The sequence below is a fragment of the Eptatretus burgeri genome, chromosome 2 (genome assembly GCF_056783735.1).
Source record: "Eptatretus burgeri isolate ZD-2024b chromosome 2, Ebu_testis_v1, whole genome shotgun sequence".
Lineage (NCBI taxonomy): Eukaryota > Metazoa > Chordata > Myxini > Myxiniformes > Myxinidae > Eptatretus > Eptatretus burgeri.
Window position 1 is genome coordinate 154,973,124 of NC_140962.1, and position 14,262 is coordinate 154,987,385.

Consider the following 14,262-nt stretch of genomic DNA (forward strand, 5'->3'; position numbering starts at 1 on the left):
ATAAAAGATTGGACCCCTTCCTTCAGGTCAGGTATTTCTATAGGCATGTCTATGATCGCATTCAATAGTTCTTGGTGGGCCTTTGCAGTGTCATTTGCGACCTTTTCCATGGTCAGCGCTACCTTATCAATCCGATAGCAATTAATCACTGTCCCCACTGCAGGGAAGAAGAACCCCATTGCCTTTTCCCACCCATGGCCGTACAGAGTGGTCTGTCCATCTTCATCGTACAATGCCCTTTGTCTTTCCTCGTTGGAGGGTAGGTTGTAGGGAGTCGGTACTTACCAATTCCGGGATTATTTGTGCCAGAAAGCATATACCTGCCCAATTGTCCGGGAGATACGGGTATGCCTTATCCCCACATACAAACATGGTCTCATGAGGTGGGACCAGGTGACTTGTAATGCAATCCCTTTTCGTTGGATTTGTGGAAAATGTCATAGCCATGATCCTAGTACCATTATCATGCAATGCCATGCGAAGTTTGGGTAGGGCGTTGCTCTTTTCTTTCCTCGGGAGTACGTACATACATTCTGACTTACCTACTTGTACCATTCCATCCCTTTCAGTTTTTAAAATATCGTTGTTGTCCCACATCCCTTTATCACAATCATCCAACTGTTTTTGGTTCTTCAGCAACAATTGGTGAATTCTTTCAAAAGGGCTTTCATCAGTCCCAAGCGCACCAGTGTCTACACTTTCGTATTTTCTATAAAATCCCACTGCCACGGTGCCTTGATTCCATTTTATACTGGGTTCTTAATTTTCTGCATTTTCTGGATCGTCGTGGCTGCCATAGTCGCTCAAAGATAGTCGGTCCAGGACAATTTAATGTGCCACCCTCGTTGTCACTGTGGAAAATTCTCACACACACACCAATTATTGCTCTTATGTATGTTATGTTAACAGCAGCACCGAATATCACGAGTCCAACGAACAATATGTGGAGTATCCATGTTCCCCATCCACCAAACACTCCCTTAAACCAAGATCCGAACTCCCATCCCTTAAAATAGCCATGGTACTTCGCAGCTGCCTTCCTTGCATGCTGTACCACAGCATGGATATGTACTGTTTAATGCTACTTTAGCCCTTCCAGGTATCTGCCATGTCATTTACCTCTATTGATGAATAACAGGGAGATTCGCCTGCATAAAATTTGCTGCTCGGATTCGTCCAAGTTAGGCAAAGGAACCTCGCTCGTTCGCACGTAATGCTAAAATATGGGGGTCTCTTTGCAAGGCTGGAAGGAGTGGACCACCCACCTACAAAGCTTGTGCATGCCTCATTGCTTGTTCTATTCAAGGCGTAGTTATGGTACCATCCGGCTCCACAATAATCGATTTCCTCAAATGGGATCACCGCTAACGGCAATCCTGTTTGTGAAGAGTGCGGTAGGTGGGCACACACTCAACACCGCCTTATTTTCCTTCACTGCAGAAGTGTGACAGGGTCAAAAAGGTGTTTATCCCATACATACCTTTCTCATGCAATTGATCCTGACGTTTTCCTCCTTCTGCCCTGCATACCTTGTCACGACCCGTTCCTTGTTTCCCCTGCTCCAGACCTACCACACGTTCTGCTATCCTTGGCATTCCCTAATGCCCTCACGATATGTTATCGTCCATATTATCACGATTATGCACATATTTGTCAGAAAGAAGCACTGCTACATACGTCATGAACCCCCCCCCCCCCCATAACGTTCTTCCCACTTGTGGGTTTCCTCTATTCTCTTTTGCAGTGAGATGCGAGAGTCCATCTTGGCTTACCTTCTCACTTGACAGCTATGTGGGTAACCAATAATACCTGGTGGGGTCCGGTCCAACGTGCCTTCAGTGCGTTCTTCCACTTGAACACCTTGATGTCGTGGTGTTCCTCCACAGCTGGTGCTGGTAGCACTTGTTTGACCTGCGAGTCGAATTCTTTGACAAACTTTGTTAGAGCAGCACAGAAGTTAATCATTGTCCTCTTCCCATGTATGTCCATTTGTTTCAGGGTGAATGGAGCTGTTACCGGCACTCGCATCAGTATTTCATGTGGGGACAATTTGCTGTGCCTGTTTACCGCATTGACATCAGTGCCAGAGGAATAGCCTCCGGCCATTTCAAACCTGTTTAATATCTGACGTGATAAGCCCCTTCCGGTTGTTTACACACTTTACCAACATTATGGTGTTGACAATACACACATCTTCTCCAAAAAACTCCGGCCACAGCTGTAAACCCATGAGCGTGCCATGTACGTAGCACCTCCTGCATCCCCCGTTTGCTCTTATGGCCACTTCCATGAGCCAGACGAGCAGACCATTGCAAAAATGCCTTTGGTGCAACTATTTTACCTTCTTTCTGAAAACCAGGGCTTTGTTTCTGTATTATAGCGGCATCCCGTCTCCTTCCATTTGGCTCTTTCACTTGCTTCTGTTGCCTCCTGTCGTGCTGCAATGTCGTCAGAAGTCAGTGCCCGTTCCTCATTTTTTTTTTCTCTTTTGAGAACATGTTTGTTCACTTTAAAACCACATCCTTCAGTTTTGCATGTGATCGGCATAAAACAAACAGCCAGTGTTTGGAGCAAAACAGCTAGATCACCGGGTGGACATGGGCCCGTTGTTATGATAAACGTTGAATGTTGATCAACAGAGCTGACTTTAACAAGCACCTTCACGAGGCCGAAGGAATTCTGACATGAAACGCACAAGTTCAAACAGTGTGATTTGAGATACTGTGGTAAAAGTGGGGGGGGGGGGGGAAGTGGACACCTGTAGGATTTTCATGATGAGAAGGTGTCACCTATTTTAATTCATTATCTAGGTACCAAAGTACATGAAAATGCATGTTGCCATTTTGGAAGTGTGGCAGACGGCAGCCATCTTGGATTTCAAAATGGCCGATGTTTTGCCACTATTTTTCGCTTGGTTAGTTTCAATGAAAGTATTTTACCTCAATTTTGAAAGCAAAATGAGAGGTTTTCATTGTTGTTAACACTTCAAAATCAATGCAAGTAATATTTTGTTCAAATTACACATATCAGGTCAGGTCAGGTATGGGAGCATGTGCCAGAACAGCGCGTCGCTGCGTCCACTTTCCGCCGGTACTCCAGGGGCCTCCGTCTGGCCATCCCCCAGGCAGATGCCAGGCCCATCCCCATCTCCTTGAGATGATGGTCAACCTGCTGCAACCACGAGGCACGTGGTCGGCCCGTTGGCTTCCTCCACTCACGAGACTCCCTCGCTGAGAGAATCTGGTGAGCAGGATCAGCATCAGGAAAACGAGCCACATGTCCATATAGCCGCAACTGATGCTCACAGACCATGCAGGTAACAAATCTCATCCGAGTCACTCTCAGCAACCGCTCATTGGACACAAAATCCAACCAGCGATAGCCAAGGATTCTCCGAAGAGACCTGGTACCAAAGGAATTAAGTCTCAGTCTCAGATCCTTGGTCAGAGACCAAGTCTTGCATCGATAGAGCAAGAATGGAAGCACCAAGGACCTGAAGACTCGGACTTTCATCCTCCCGCACAGGTGCCGGCAGTGCCACACCCCATGATTCAGTGAATCCATGACTCCCCAGTACGGACCCAGACGTCTATTGGCCTCTGACGCACAGCCAGCAAAGACATGAATATCACTGCCAGGGTAAGTGAATCTCTCCACGGCCTCAAAATCCTCACCGCAAACTGACACAGACAGGACAGCAGCATCCAAGATGTCATTGAAAGCCTGGATCTTAGTTTTGACCCAAGAAACCCGTAATCCCAGCGGCTCCGACTCCTCTTTCAGCACCTCGAGGGCCCCCAAAAGGATATCTAAAGTCTCCGCAAAGATGACTGCATCATCTGCGAAATCAAGGTCCGAGATCTTGACATTCCCAAACGATGCACCGTAGCTTGATCTTTCCGACATGCTCCCTAAAATCCAATCCATACAAGTGCTGAAAAGTGTTGGGGCCAGTAGACACCCCTGACGAACTCCAGTAACAACTGGAAAGAAGTCAGAGATGGTACCACCACACTTCACAGCAATCTCAGTACCAGAGTAGAGTTCAGACATCAGATCGATCAGTTTTGGTGGCACCCCACGAAGACCAAGAATCCTCCAGAGGGCATCCGGATTCACTGAATCGAATGCTTTGCAGAGATCAACATAGGCTGCAAGCAGCCCCTGCCGAAACTCTTCTGCGTTCGGTGAGGACACAAAGAGCAAGAATACGGTCAATCGTTGACCTCTTTGGTGTAAAGCCTGATTGCTCTGGACCTTGGTGCTCCAGCAGATGGTGGCAAACCCTATCAAGAATTATCCGAGCAAAGACCTTGCCCGGCACTGAGAGCAGCGTCACTGCTCGGTAGTTGATGCAGTCTTGGCGATCACCCTTCCCTTTCCAGAGAGGGACAACAAGGCCCCTCTTCCAATCAGTAGGGATGATGCCTGTGTTCCAGGTAGAGCATAAGACTGCATGCAACGACACGAGTGCAGCATTTCCACCAGCCTTGAGAAGTTCAGCATAGATGCCACAGATCCCTGGAGCTTTACCCCCGTTTCAACCGGTTCACCGCAGCCCGTGTTTCCACAAGAAAAGGTGGACCACAGTTGATTGGAGGGTCAGCAACAGGGATTGTAACACCCTTGGCACCCAACTCGACGGCTGGGGGATCAGCCTGGTACAACCGCTCAAAGTAACCGGCCCAGCGGGCCTTCACTTCAGACTCCTCTGTCAAGAGCCTACCACTCTCTGCTCGAACTGTAGTGCTTGAGAGCACTACAGTTCGAGAGTTCTCACTATTTGAGAGATGCGCTTGGATGAATGCAATGCGCGAATTCCCCTGTAAGCGGGACGAGAATCACCTGTCCACAGGTGATGCTCTTCCCCCTCACAGATTCCTTGCACATAGGCCTTCTTGTCCACCCTCAGTGCACGTGCAGTTTTACGCCTCAGCTCCCTGAACAGCTCAACTCTGCCATTCAGCCTGGCCCTGCGACTCTGGTCAATGGTATCCAGTGTCCCTTGAGAGACAAAATTCTTCTTTGCCTTGCGGTGAGTTCCAAGACATCCACCGGCAACATCAAGGACGGTGGTCTTGAAGGCACTCCACAAGTCTTCAGGACCCCCCAAATGTCCACTCGGCCTGTTCACGAACTCCTCAGCTACTCTCTCATCCTTGAGCTTGCCAACACCCAGCCAAGGCTGGGATGGTACGATTCTCCAGGATTTAAGGTGAAAGTTAAGAGTTGCTACAACAAGCCGGTGGTCAGTATTGAGGAACTGAGCACTCCGGTAGACCCTGCAGTTCTGGATCATCCTCCAGGGACCGTCAACGAGGACATGGTCAATCTCCTTTGCCACACCGCCAGCGTTGGAATACCAAGTCCAGCGATGAGCTTGTGGGCGCTGAAACCATGAACCAGCCACCCTCAGTCCATGACTTCTTGCAAAGTCAAGGAACCTAGTGCTATTCTGGTTCATAGTTCCTGACGCATGGGGACCAACACATGTCTCATAACCATCCCCATCAGTTCCAGTCGATGCATTGAAATCCTCCAAGACTAGAAGTGCATCTCGTCTGGGGCACCGATGAACCACAGACTCGAGCGTGGCGTAGAATGCGTCCTTCACGGTGAGGTCTCTCGCCTCAGTCGGAGCATAGACAGAGACCAGGGAAATGACACCGAAGGAGTGACGAATCCTTCGTCTCATAATATGCTCGTTGACCGGTGTTACCTCAATTATCATTGGGGTCAGCTTATTGGACACAGCAACAGCAACTCCTTGAGTATGGTAACCAGAGTAACCAGTGACCAGACCAATAGTAGGTGAAACCACCCACCATGATTTCGCCGCAATCTGGTCTCCAAATCTCAGAGTGCTGCAATACCGATGTCCAAACGCTTGAGCTCAGATGATAACAGACAGGTGATCATCCTCTCTTCGGGATAGGACATTCCAGGCACCCACCCGAAGGGACGGCCTCAGGTTAACCCAAGGAGACCGCCGTCTGGTGGACGACACCTCAGCACCACTCCGACACACTCTCCCGCAATCTGACCCAGGGATGTTACCCCGTGGTTTCCCTCCTATCATCAAAGATTGGGGGTCCCGAAGGCTTTGCCCCAATCCTGTCATCCGGTGAGCTGTCCTGCGAAGGGAAGCTGCACAGGAGGTACTCCCACGGAGTGGGTTTTCAGATTTTGTGTTTTGCGGAATGAAGGGTTTTACGGTGGCCGGAGTGCAAATCCTGCCACCAACCTCCTAATAAAAAGTAACCCAACTGCAGGAGGACGTCCGCAGACACAGTTGGGCACTAGATATGGATGGCCGTTGGCTCACAAGGAGCTCCTTCGTCCTTTGACAGGTTTTGTTTATAATCCTGCTGGGTGTCCATATCCAAACACCCTCCTCACCGGAAAACCTGGTGGGGGAGATGGTTTAGTCGCCGACAACCCGACCATGGAACAGGTTAGTACAGGTTTACATGGTACCTGTAGCAGGTCACAGATCTAACCTGACAACGATATCACCCATCCTGAAATTCAAAATGGCTGCCAAAAAGTTACAAATTTCATTAAAATTTAAGGGCCATGGTCCGATCAACAGCTTCATCCCAACATTGACCCCCAGATTTAACCGGACGTGGTATAAATTTTGATATGAGAAGAAAGCTGCTATTCTTCTCATTGACCCTGTGAAATTGTAGGGCTGCAAGATGTTTAGTTTGGATTTTGTGCACCAAAACTTGCTTACTCCCATTGGTCAACCAATTATTTGAACCACAGTATTCTATGGGGCTTGCAAATGCACATTTTTAGCTCTCTTGTCAAAACGATTGAAATACCAGGATGAAACTTCACAGGTGGGGTTGAGGGTCAAAGCCATTCAATCAATGTGAAAACTGCATGTGATGAAATCGGACCATCCCCCTTTAAATATTGTGGTAACAAGTGTTATCTCAAAACGATACCTGACGGTATTTTTCTCAAACTTTTTTTTGCACAGTTAGACACTCACCTAAGCAAATGGTACTCAGATACACACCTTCGCTCGTATATAAAACGATAAACAGTCACTTCTATGGACTTAATTTGTAGACTTTAACTGTACAAGCTACAATATGTAAATATCCATTTCAGAGGATAACAAATTTATGAGGTGCAGTATCATGCGCTCGCAGTACCAGCACACACCCCACACCCACATCTACTATACACACCTTGCAACTGCATGTCCAACAAATGCAGTCTTAACCATGTAGAATGGAACTACATGAACTTGTTGCAAGTTTGCTAATGCTTATAATAGATGATATCTATGGGTGATAAGCTTTCCACATTAATTCATTAGCTTCTTATAAAAGCCTTTCTTTCAACTTTTTGCTGATATATTTTCAAAGCTTTCTGGACATGTCAGCACAATTAAAAACAAGTACTGTAACTTAAACTTACCTTAGTAACAATAGATGCTTTGATCACTTTGCATGACAATACAGCAGAAACTTCTGTCCAAGGCCATGTGCTTATGGATGTCGTAGAGGCAGCAGGTAACCCAGATGCTGCCCTCTATAGCTAATTATTTGTTACGGATACTCAAAAGGGCCAATTTATTTAATATATTATTGTCTGTTAGAAGTTGCATCCCAAAGTTTCTTAGAAATAAGGAAAAAAAATACTCTATTTCAATGGATTTAGAAGAATATTTAAATATGCATACAATAAATCATAATGTCTCTCCTATTATGGGATAAAATTGATATTTTTAAAATATGAGCAATAATTGTATTCATTAAAGAAAAAAGCATGATCATGCAAAAAAGCTGTAAGCAAAAAAAAAAAAAAAAAAAAAAAAAAAAATCAAAAAGCATTGGAATTCAAAATGGCCACCATTTGACAGATCCAAAATTGGCAACATCAATTTTCCTGTTCCTAGACATATGTAGAACATATCTAAATAGGTGGCAACTTCTCATCATGAAAGTCCTATGGGCCCATTGTCTCGGATCACTTGCCCCCCCCCCCACACTAAAACTCATTAAAACACACATGATCGACCACAAATATTCCACAAGACTTCGGATCACCGGTCTATGTCGCACTCTGCACCACGCCTGCGATAACTCTCCGTCACTTCCCAAAAGACATCGTGAGATCTTTAATGTCCACAAACCAATACTAGCAGACGGGGCATCCAATCAACATCCATTCGAGGTGCAGAACGTACATTTACGCATCGCCTGTGTGCGAATACAACAGCATGAGCAGTGATGTCCATTTATATATTATGTATGCAATTTCTGTGTTTTCACATGAAACCATCACAACTGACGCACGTGCTCACGTGCACCCACTGAAGCTCACCTGAACAAGGCTTTCCCCAAACGTGAAAGGAACAAATTTTGACTCATGACTCATGTCCCATCGAAGCCCTGCACCAAAAACTCACAAGACACGCTTATGGTCTGCTGCCAGATCCTTGACCACACTCCACTCACACATCCGTTCCTGAAACACCCTTTTTCCGTTTCAGCTCTTATCAAACGAAGGAAATACATATTTTAGCACACCTCTCTCTGACCGCAACATGTAGGACCCCTTTTTTTAACCAATTAACTCCAAAGTGTGGAAGTTTTAAAATGCACTGGCCTGAACACAAAAACTCCCCGACAACAATAACACCAGTCCATCACATTCCATCTCTCTATTGTGACCCACTGCAACGGAAGGTCACGTTGTCGCCCACCTGGCCTGCCAACCAATATGGTGTCCAAACAAAATCATCCCACATTCTAATGTGCAATTTTAAAACACCTCTGCAAAATGCCTCTCATTCCGCAACCCTCCAACCACATACTATGCACGCAAATCCGTGGTGGCAAGGATGAACAACTTCACAAACTACAGGGCACTCTCGGCACGGCCCGGATGCCAACTCGGCTCATCAAAAGTGCTTCAAAACACCAGGTGACCCTCCCCTCGAACACCCATGCAGTCTCCGCGCCCAGCTCAGTTGTGAATGTAATATGTCCACAGCCCACAGCCATCACACACAGAAAAATTCTTTTCCTCCTCGTGAGTGATTCAAATCGTAAAAAGCTCATTCACATTAACCTATTCGTCATTCAAACGTGTCATAGTCACCATGGTGACCAGATACTTCGACTCGTGGTTCATAAAGTTGTCATGCACACAGCTGGAATTGCATGGCTACACACCCCCAGAGGTCTTCCACAAGCAGAAATTTATCTCTTCCAATGTCACCACCCATGCCAACCACTGCACAAACTCCCCTCATGACCACCAGATGTGATCCTAATCCCTTATAATCGCCTCACATGGAGGACATGCATCCTACAACCGTTCTCCACCCAAATGCCAACCATCGGTGCCGGGCACCATATTGGCCGGCAAGCCAAACATGTGAAAAAAAGAGTTTAAAAGCATCTCATACCCCCTCCCATCAACCGGTCGCACTTCAACCTTAGTGGATTTGGCACAGAGGAAAAATGCCTGACATGAATTGACCATTTAAACTCACCCGGTATAACAAGCACAGTGTTCTCACCTACTGGCATCTACCGACATACACATGCTCACCTCCGTGTATCTGCCTGCAGCAAATTCACTCCACCTCCATCCCATAATGAGTGACCTGTACCTACATGCCCCAACATGCGGCGCTCTTTGCCACATCTGCGTGGTTGGTTCACTTGGTGCCATGTTTCGAATCCACACCACCATCAACTTTTAATCTTTCTACTGTGATTTACTTTAAATGTGCCAACCAGCAAGCCATCGCTGGCATGCCACTCCATTCACATAGATACCAAAATAGCATCGGTATGCTCAAATAATTGTCGTTTCTATATCTTGAGTGCAGCTCTCAAAAGATAAAAATCTAGCAATATCTGTTAGCTTCAATATTTTTACCAAAAGTTAATTTCCTTATTTTATTTAGTTTGTCAAATCAAGACAGTTTTGTCTGCAATAAATTTCGCTCGAGCAGGTCGGACACAGGCTGCTCCCCCCCCCCCCCCAATTTCCCTTCTCAGGCAAATCACATACAGCCTGGCAAGGCAAATTCCTCCACTTCACAGCAGGGCATCCCCCCCCACCCCACTTTTTCATCAAGGTTCTGCTCCAGTGAACATGAGCAACTCTTGCTTCATTTTAGATGTCAATTCATTTTGTAACATAATAGAGGGGAACAAATAAATCCTCAAAACCAAACTAAAACTGCACATTCTCTTTAAATAGGATCTTACAATCCAACTATCCCTCCATTGCATCCAGCACGACAACCCCACACCGAAGCAAAAGCGGGCATGCCAGTTTAACTCTTCCTCAAAGCTGTCTCACCTCGGCTTGATTCCCAACCCGGCATTCCAGAGGTATTACATCAGGAAACGCTACCTGTCAATATTATGGTACTATTGAAGCAAAAATGTTTATCACAAGAGTCGTTGGGCAACTCGAACATTCGGGCAGATGCATGGAAGATAAGACATTCGGTGCGCATTCCAAACTCGTGATTAATCATTTCACAGCTTTCCTTCTTCATGTTTCCGAGTCAGTTCTTATCAAGACTCCCATCTATCGGAAAACGTTTGCACTCGCCTTCATCCAATCGCACCATTTGTCCAGATTCCATACAAATTCCGTTCTGTATTGATCAAACATACATAGTTCACATGTCCCTTTACTGCCCCCACTTGTTCATGCTTGTCCTGACTGTCAATTGTCCCAACAACTTACTTTGCATATAGTATACACAGCCAGGCACAGATTGTGCACCCTTCCGGACGCCCAGCGCTCCGCACTCAAGCCTCATGTAGATTTACAAACTCATTATAATTCTCTCACGCTTGCAAATATGTCCGACACACACTTACCCACATGCACTGAAATGTTGTACACAAACGATTTCACACATGTTCAGAACATAGACTCAATATTACCATTAAATCACTTTGGTTCCATGCATAATAATTTCTTTTCTATTCTATCCATGTGGAATCTGTTTTTCGGTTCACTCTGCCCACAACTTCATATCTTTTGAAGTACTCGACCCAAAGGTCTCATTAATATACTCGGCGTTTGATCCGCTAGCAGCAGGCGCATCACCACCAGCTCCTTTTCGACTTATTCACACCCCTTGGTCCCCAGCTCTCGCAACCTCGGTACAAAATACCCTCGTTACTTGCCCTTGTGGCAATACCTGTGCCTCTCCGCCAGCCTGTGACTTGGTGACTTAATCCCGGGGCCCTCCAGTGGAAAAGCAATGCGGTGTCCGGTCGTCAATTCTGTCAACTTATTCCTTATTTCATGCTGCCGGCGCCTGGCTCGACAGAAACCGCTTTACTTGACACCCACATGCTTAATCCCAAATTTGACTGATCTGCAGAAATAGCTTTATTATTTCTTCACCATTGCTCTTTCAGTTCAGGCTCAAGCAAACTATTGGGGAAGGGTATCCTGCTCACCTCCAACAGCGACAGCAAAATGCCCCCACGAGAGAAGAAGGTCTCTCACCTGTGTCCCTATCCAGGGGGGGTTGTAGGCACCTTTGGCGGTTGCTGTCCCTGCTCGAGGTTCACCGGTCCTCCACCAGTCGTCAATGAGCCCCTGCTCGCTGCACAAATTGTTGACTCGGTGTGCTCCTCTCCACAGACTGGACTAGGAGAACACTCAGGATACAAACTATTTCATCAGATTATGCACATGCGGAAAAAGGGGATCGCCTAAAGTCTCGTAGTTCCCTTCTCGTCTCAGCACAGTTTGGTCTCATTAAATACATAGCAAGTTACAGCCCGTGATAACAGAGCAAGGGAGATTGCCATCAAAGAGGGGTAAGAGGAGGTTGGGACGGGTTTTGCAAAGTGAGAGAAATAGCACGTATGCTCGAGCAGTTTCCAAGAAACCAAGTTGCGCTGCCCTTATCGCTCACACCAAGGCTGCAGCTGGAGACAATAAACAGCGGTCAGCACTTGTTAAAATTCAGCATTTGTTGCACCATCACCACATAAATCAGCTCTATTTTTAACACAATTACTTTGAGATTTCATGGAAACAAATTCAACACTTTTGAGGTTCATATAATAATATAATTGTTTGTTTCTAATTTATTTCGGGTTTAAAAGGGGTGAATGTTCGAAACACCCGTTTCCCTTTCTTCCCCCTATGGTTATCATACCTCGATCAATGCTCCGTTGATTCCATCCATTTTGATTATACGATCTTGTTTACTCGATTGATAAATAAATCAAATCTATTCATTCATATCCTTCATTCACACTTTTGTTTTATTATTAAATTTGAACCCATTTTGTTTTTCAGTGCGAGTCATAATGATCCAGATCTTGTGGAAATGATTCAAGCCTTGAATGGTCGAACAAACAAATCAAAATGGTTCCAATGTGGTGAGTGTACGTTCTGTGCAATTCAAACATATAGAGGGAGAATGAGAAATTTATATTCTTGGGAATGAAAGTAGATTGGAAAAAAAAATTGGAGATGGGAGAGTTTGAAGCATTTTGTTGCGCTTGGAGGGTGTGGTGCTTTTTTTTTGTTCATTTTTTGAAATGTCATCGTTTAAACATCTTCGGTAACAATAATATCGTTGTGTTGTTTGAAGTGTGGTGCAGAACCATGAGGTGAACGAGTGGCCAATGCTTCCACCTCATGGTCAAGATGGACATCTCAGGTGTTGATCCAGAAAAAGGAACAAGATCCGTGTTGATTTTTACAGATATTTTATGTTTGGGGTAATAACAGTGTTTCTGATTTGTGGATATGTGGAATTTTTAAGACTAGCACATTACCCGTAGGGTGATTGCATCACCCCCTTACAGTGACACACACACACACACACACACACACACACACACACACACACACACACACACACCTTTGACCAAATACATTTTTACTGAGTAAACTTACACATGCAATTCTGAGCTGTCTTGAAAACCTGGAGGACAGAATAAGATTGAAGAGAATGTGGAGGTTTGTTCCACATGTGGGGGGGGGGGGGAGAGGATTGGATGAGTGGAGGTGAGTAATGGTACTGGATTTTGGGAGTTTCCCCAGAAGCGGGTTGCAGGTCGATGTGTGCACCATACCGAAACCTGGGGATGGTGGACAAAGCATGATGAGGGCAAAGGGTGCAAGTCCAGAAAGGAGGTGGTAGAAAATAGAGACCACTTACCTGACTGTGATAGTAAAGTGATATATAGGCCCATAGTCTTGGCTTCATGGCGGGAGATTCCAATAATCTTGAAGGCCTTGGTTAACACGGTGTCAAGTTGAGCAAAGTGTGATACAGGAGACCCAGCCCAGAGGAAGAGCAGTACTCCATTAAACTGCGGATGAAGCCCTTGTAGGTGAATAGGATTTCAGGTGTGCCAAGGACAGACTTTGTAGATGCAGGATAGGATGCTTTGTCAGCGACTGGCATTAGAGGCCAAGTTATAAATGTGGTTTGCCCAAGAAAGATCATGGCAGATAGTAAGACCCAAGAGATTGAGTGACTGAACTGCTTCAAGAGGATTGTAAAGTATATGGGAAGGTTTGCTATGTGGTCCTAAGAGAGAGGAGAGAATTTGAATTTTGAACCCCATTTATTTCAAGGACACAGAAGGTATAATATACCGGGTATCCATGAAGTCTCTTTACAATTAAAAAAAATAATTATTACAAAAGCAAATAGATAATCCTGTGGAAATTATTACAAAATGAGGAGTAGATAATGAAGTTTTTTTGCCTCAATTAATACACTTCTATATGGGCACTATTAGTTACACGAAGCGCATAAAGCCGGTATAAATTATAAAGAGACTTTATGGACACCCTGTATAATTACAAGGAAAAGAGGAATAGAGGAAAAAAAACAAAAAAAAACAAAACAAAACATTTTCAACAAGAAACAAAACCACAAAAAAAAATGAAATAAATCAGTTTTATGGAGATTATAAAGTACTTTTCAATTTTCTACAGATTACAAAACATTACAAATACACCACTTTCTCTCAAAAAGTTTAACATTTTCATTATTCAAGAAAAAAAAAAATGAAATTCTAACACGAATCATGATGAGACAAACCATTTGAAAATATAAATAACAGAGCCATCACTGTATATATATATATATATATATATATATACATATATATATATATATACATATATACATATATATATATATATATATATATATATATATATATATATATATATACATATATATATATATATACATATATACATATATATAGTTAC

At 44.7% G+C, this 14,262-nt stretch overlaps 1 protein-coding gene across 3 annotated transcripts in view; it reads left to right on the forward strand.

Annotated features, from left to right (window-relative positions):
• LOC147033635 (NACHT, LRR and PYD domains-containing protein 3-like) overlaps window positions 1-14,099 on the forward strand; it is a 159,607-nt gene extending 145,508 nt beyond the window's left edge. The window contains exons 17-18 of one of the 3 annotated variants that reach the window (XM_085871690.1): window positions 12,322-12,404; window positions 12,620-14,099. In XM_085871690.1, coding sequence (XP_085727816.1) covers window positions 12,322-12,404; window positions 12,620-12,642 — 106 coding nt within the window. In that variant the 3' untranslated portion in view covers window positions 12,643-14,099. Of the gene's footprint in view, window positions 1-12,321; window positions 12,405-12,619 lie in introns of those variants that run through there. The other 2 variants (XM_085871692.1, XR_015055566.1) reach the window with 2 other exon arrangements.
• Window positions 14,100-14,262: the final 163 nt, after the last annotated feature.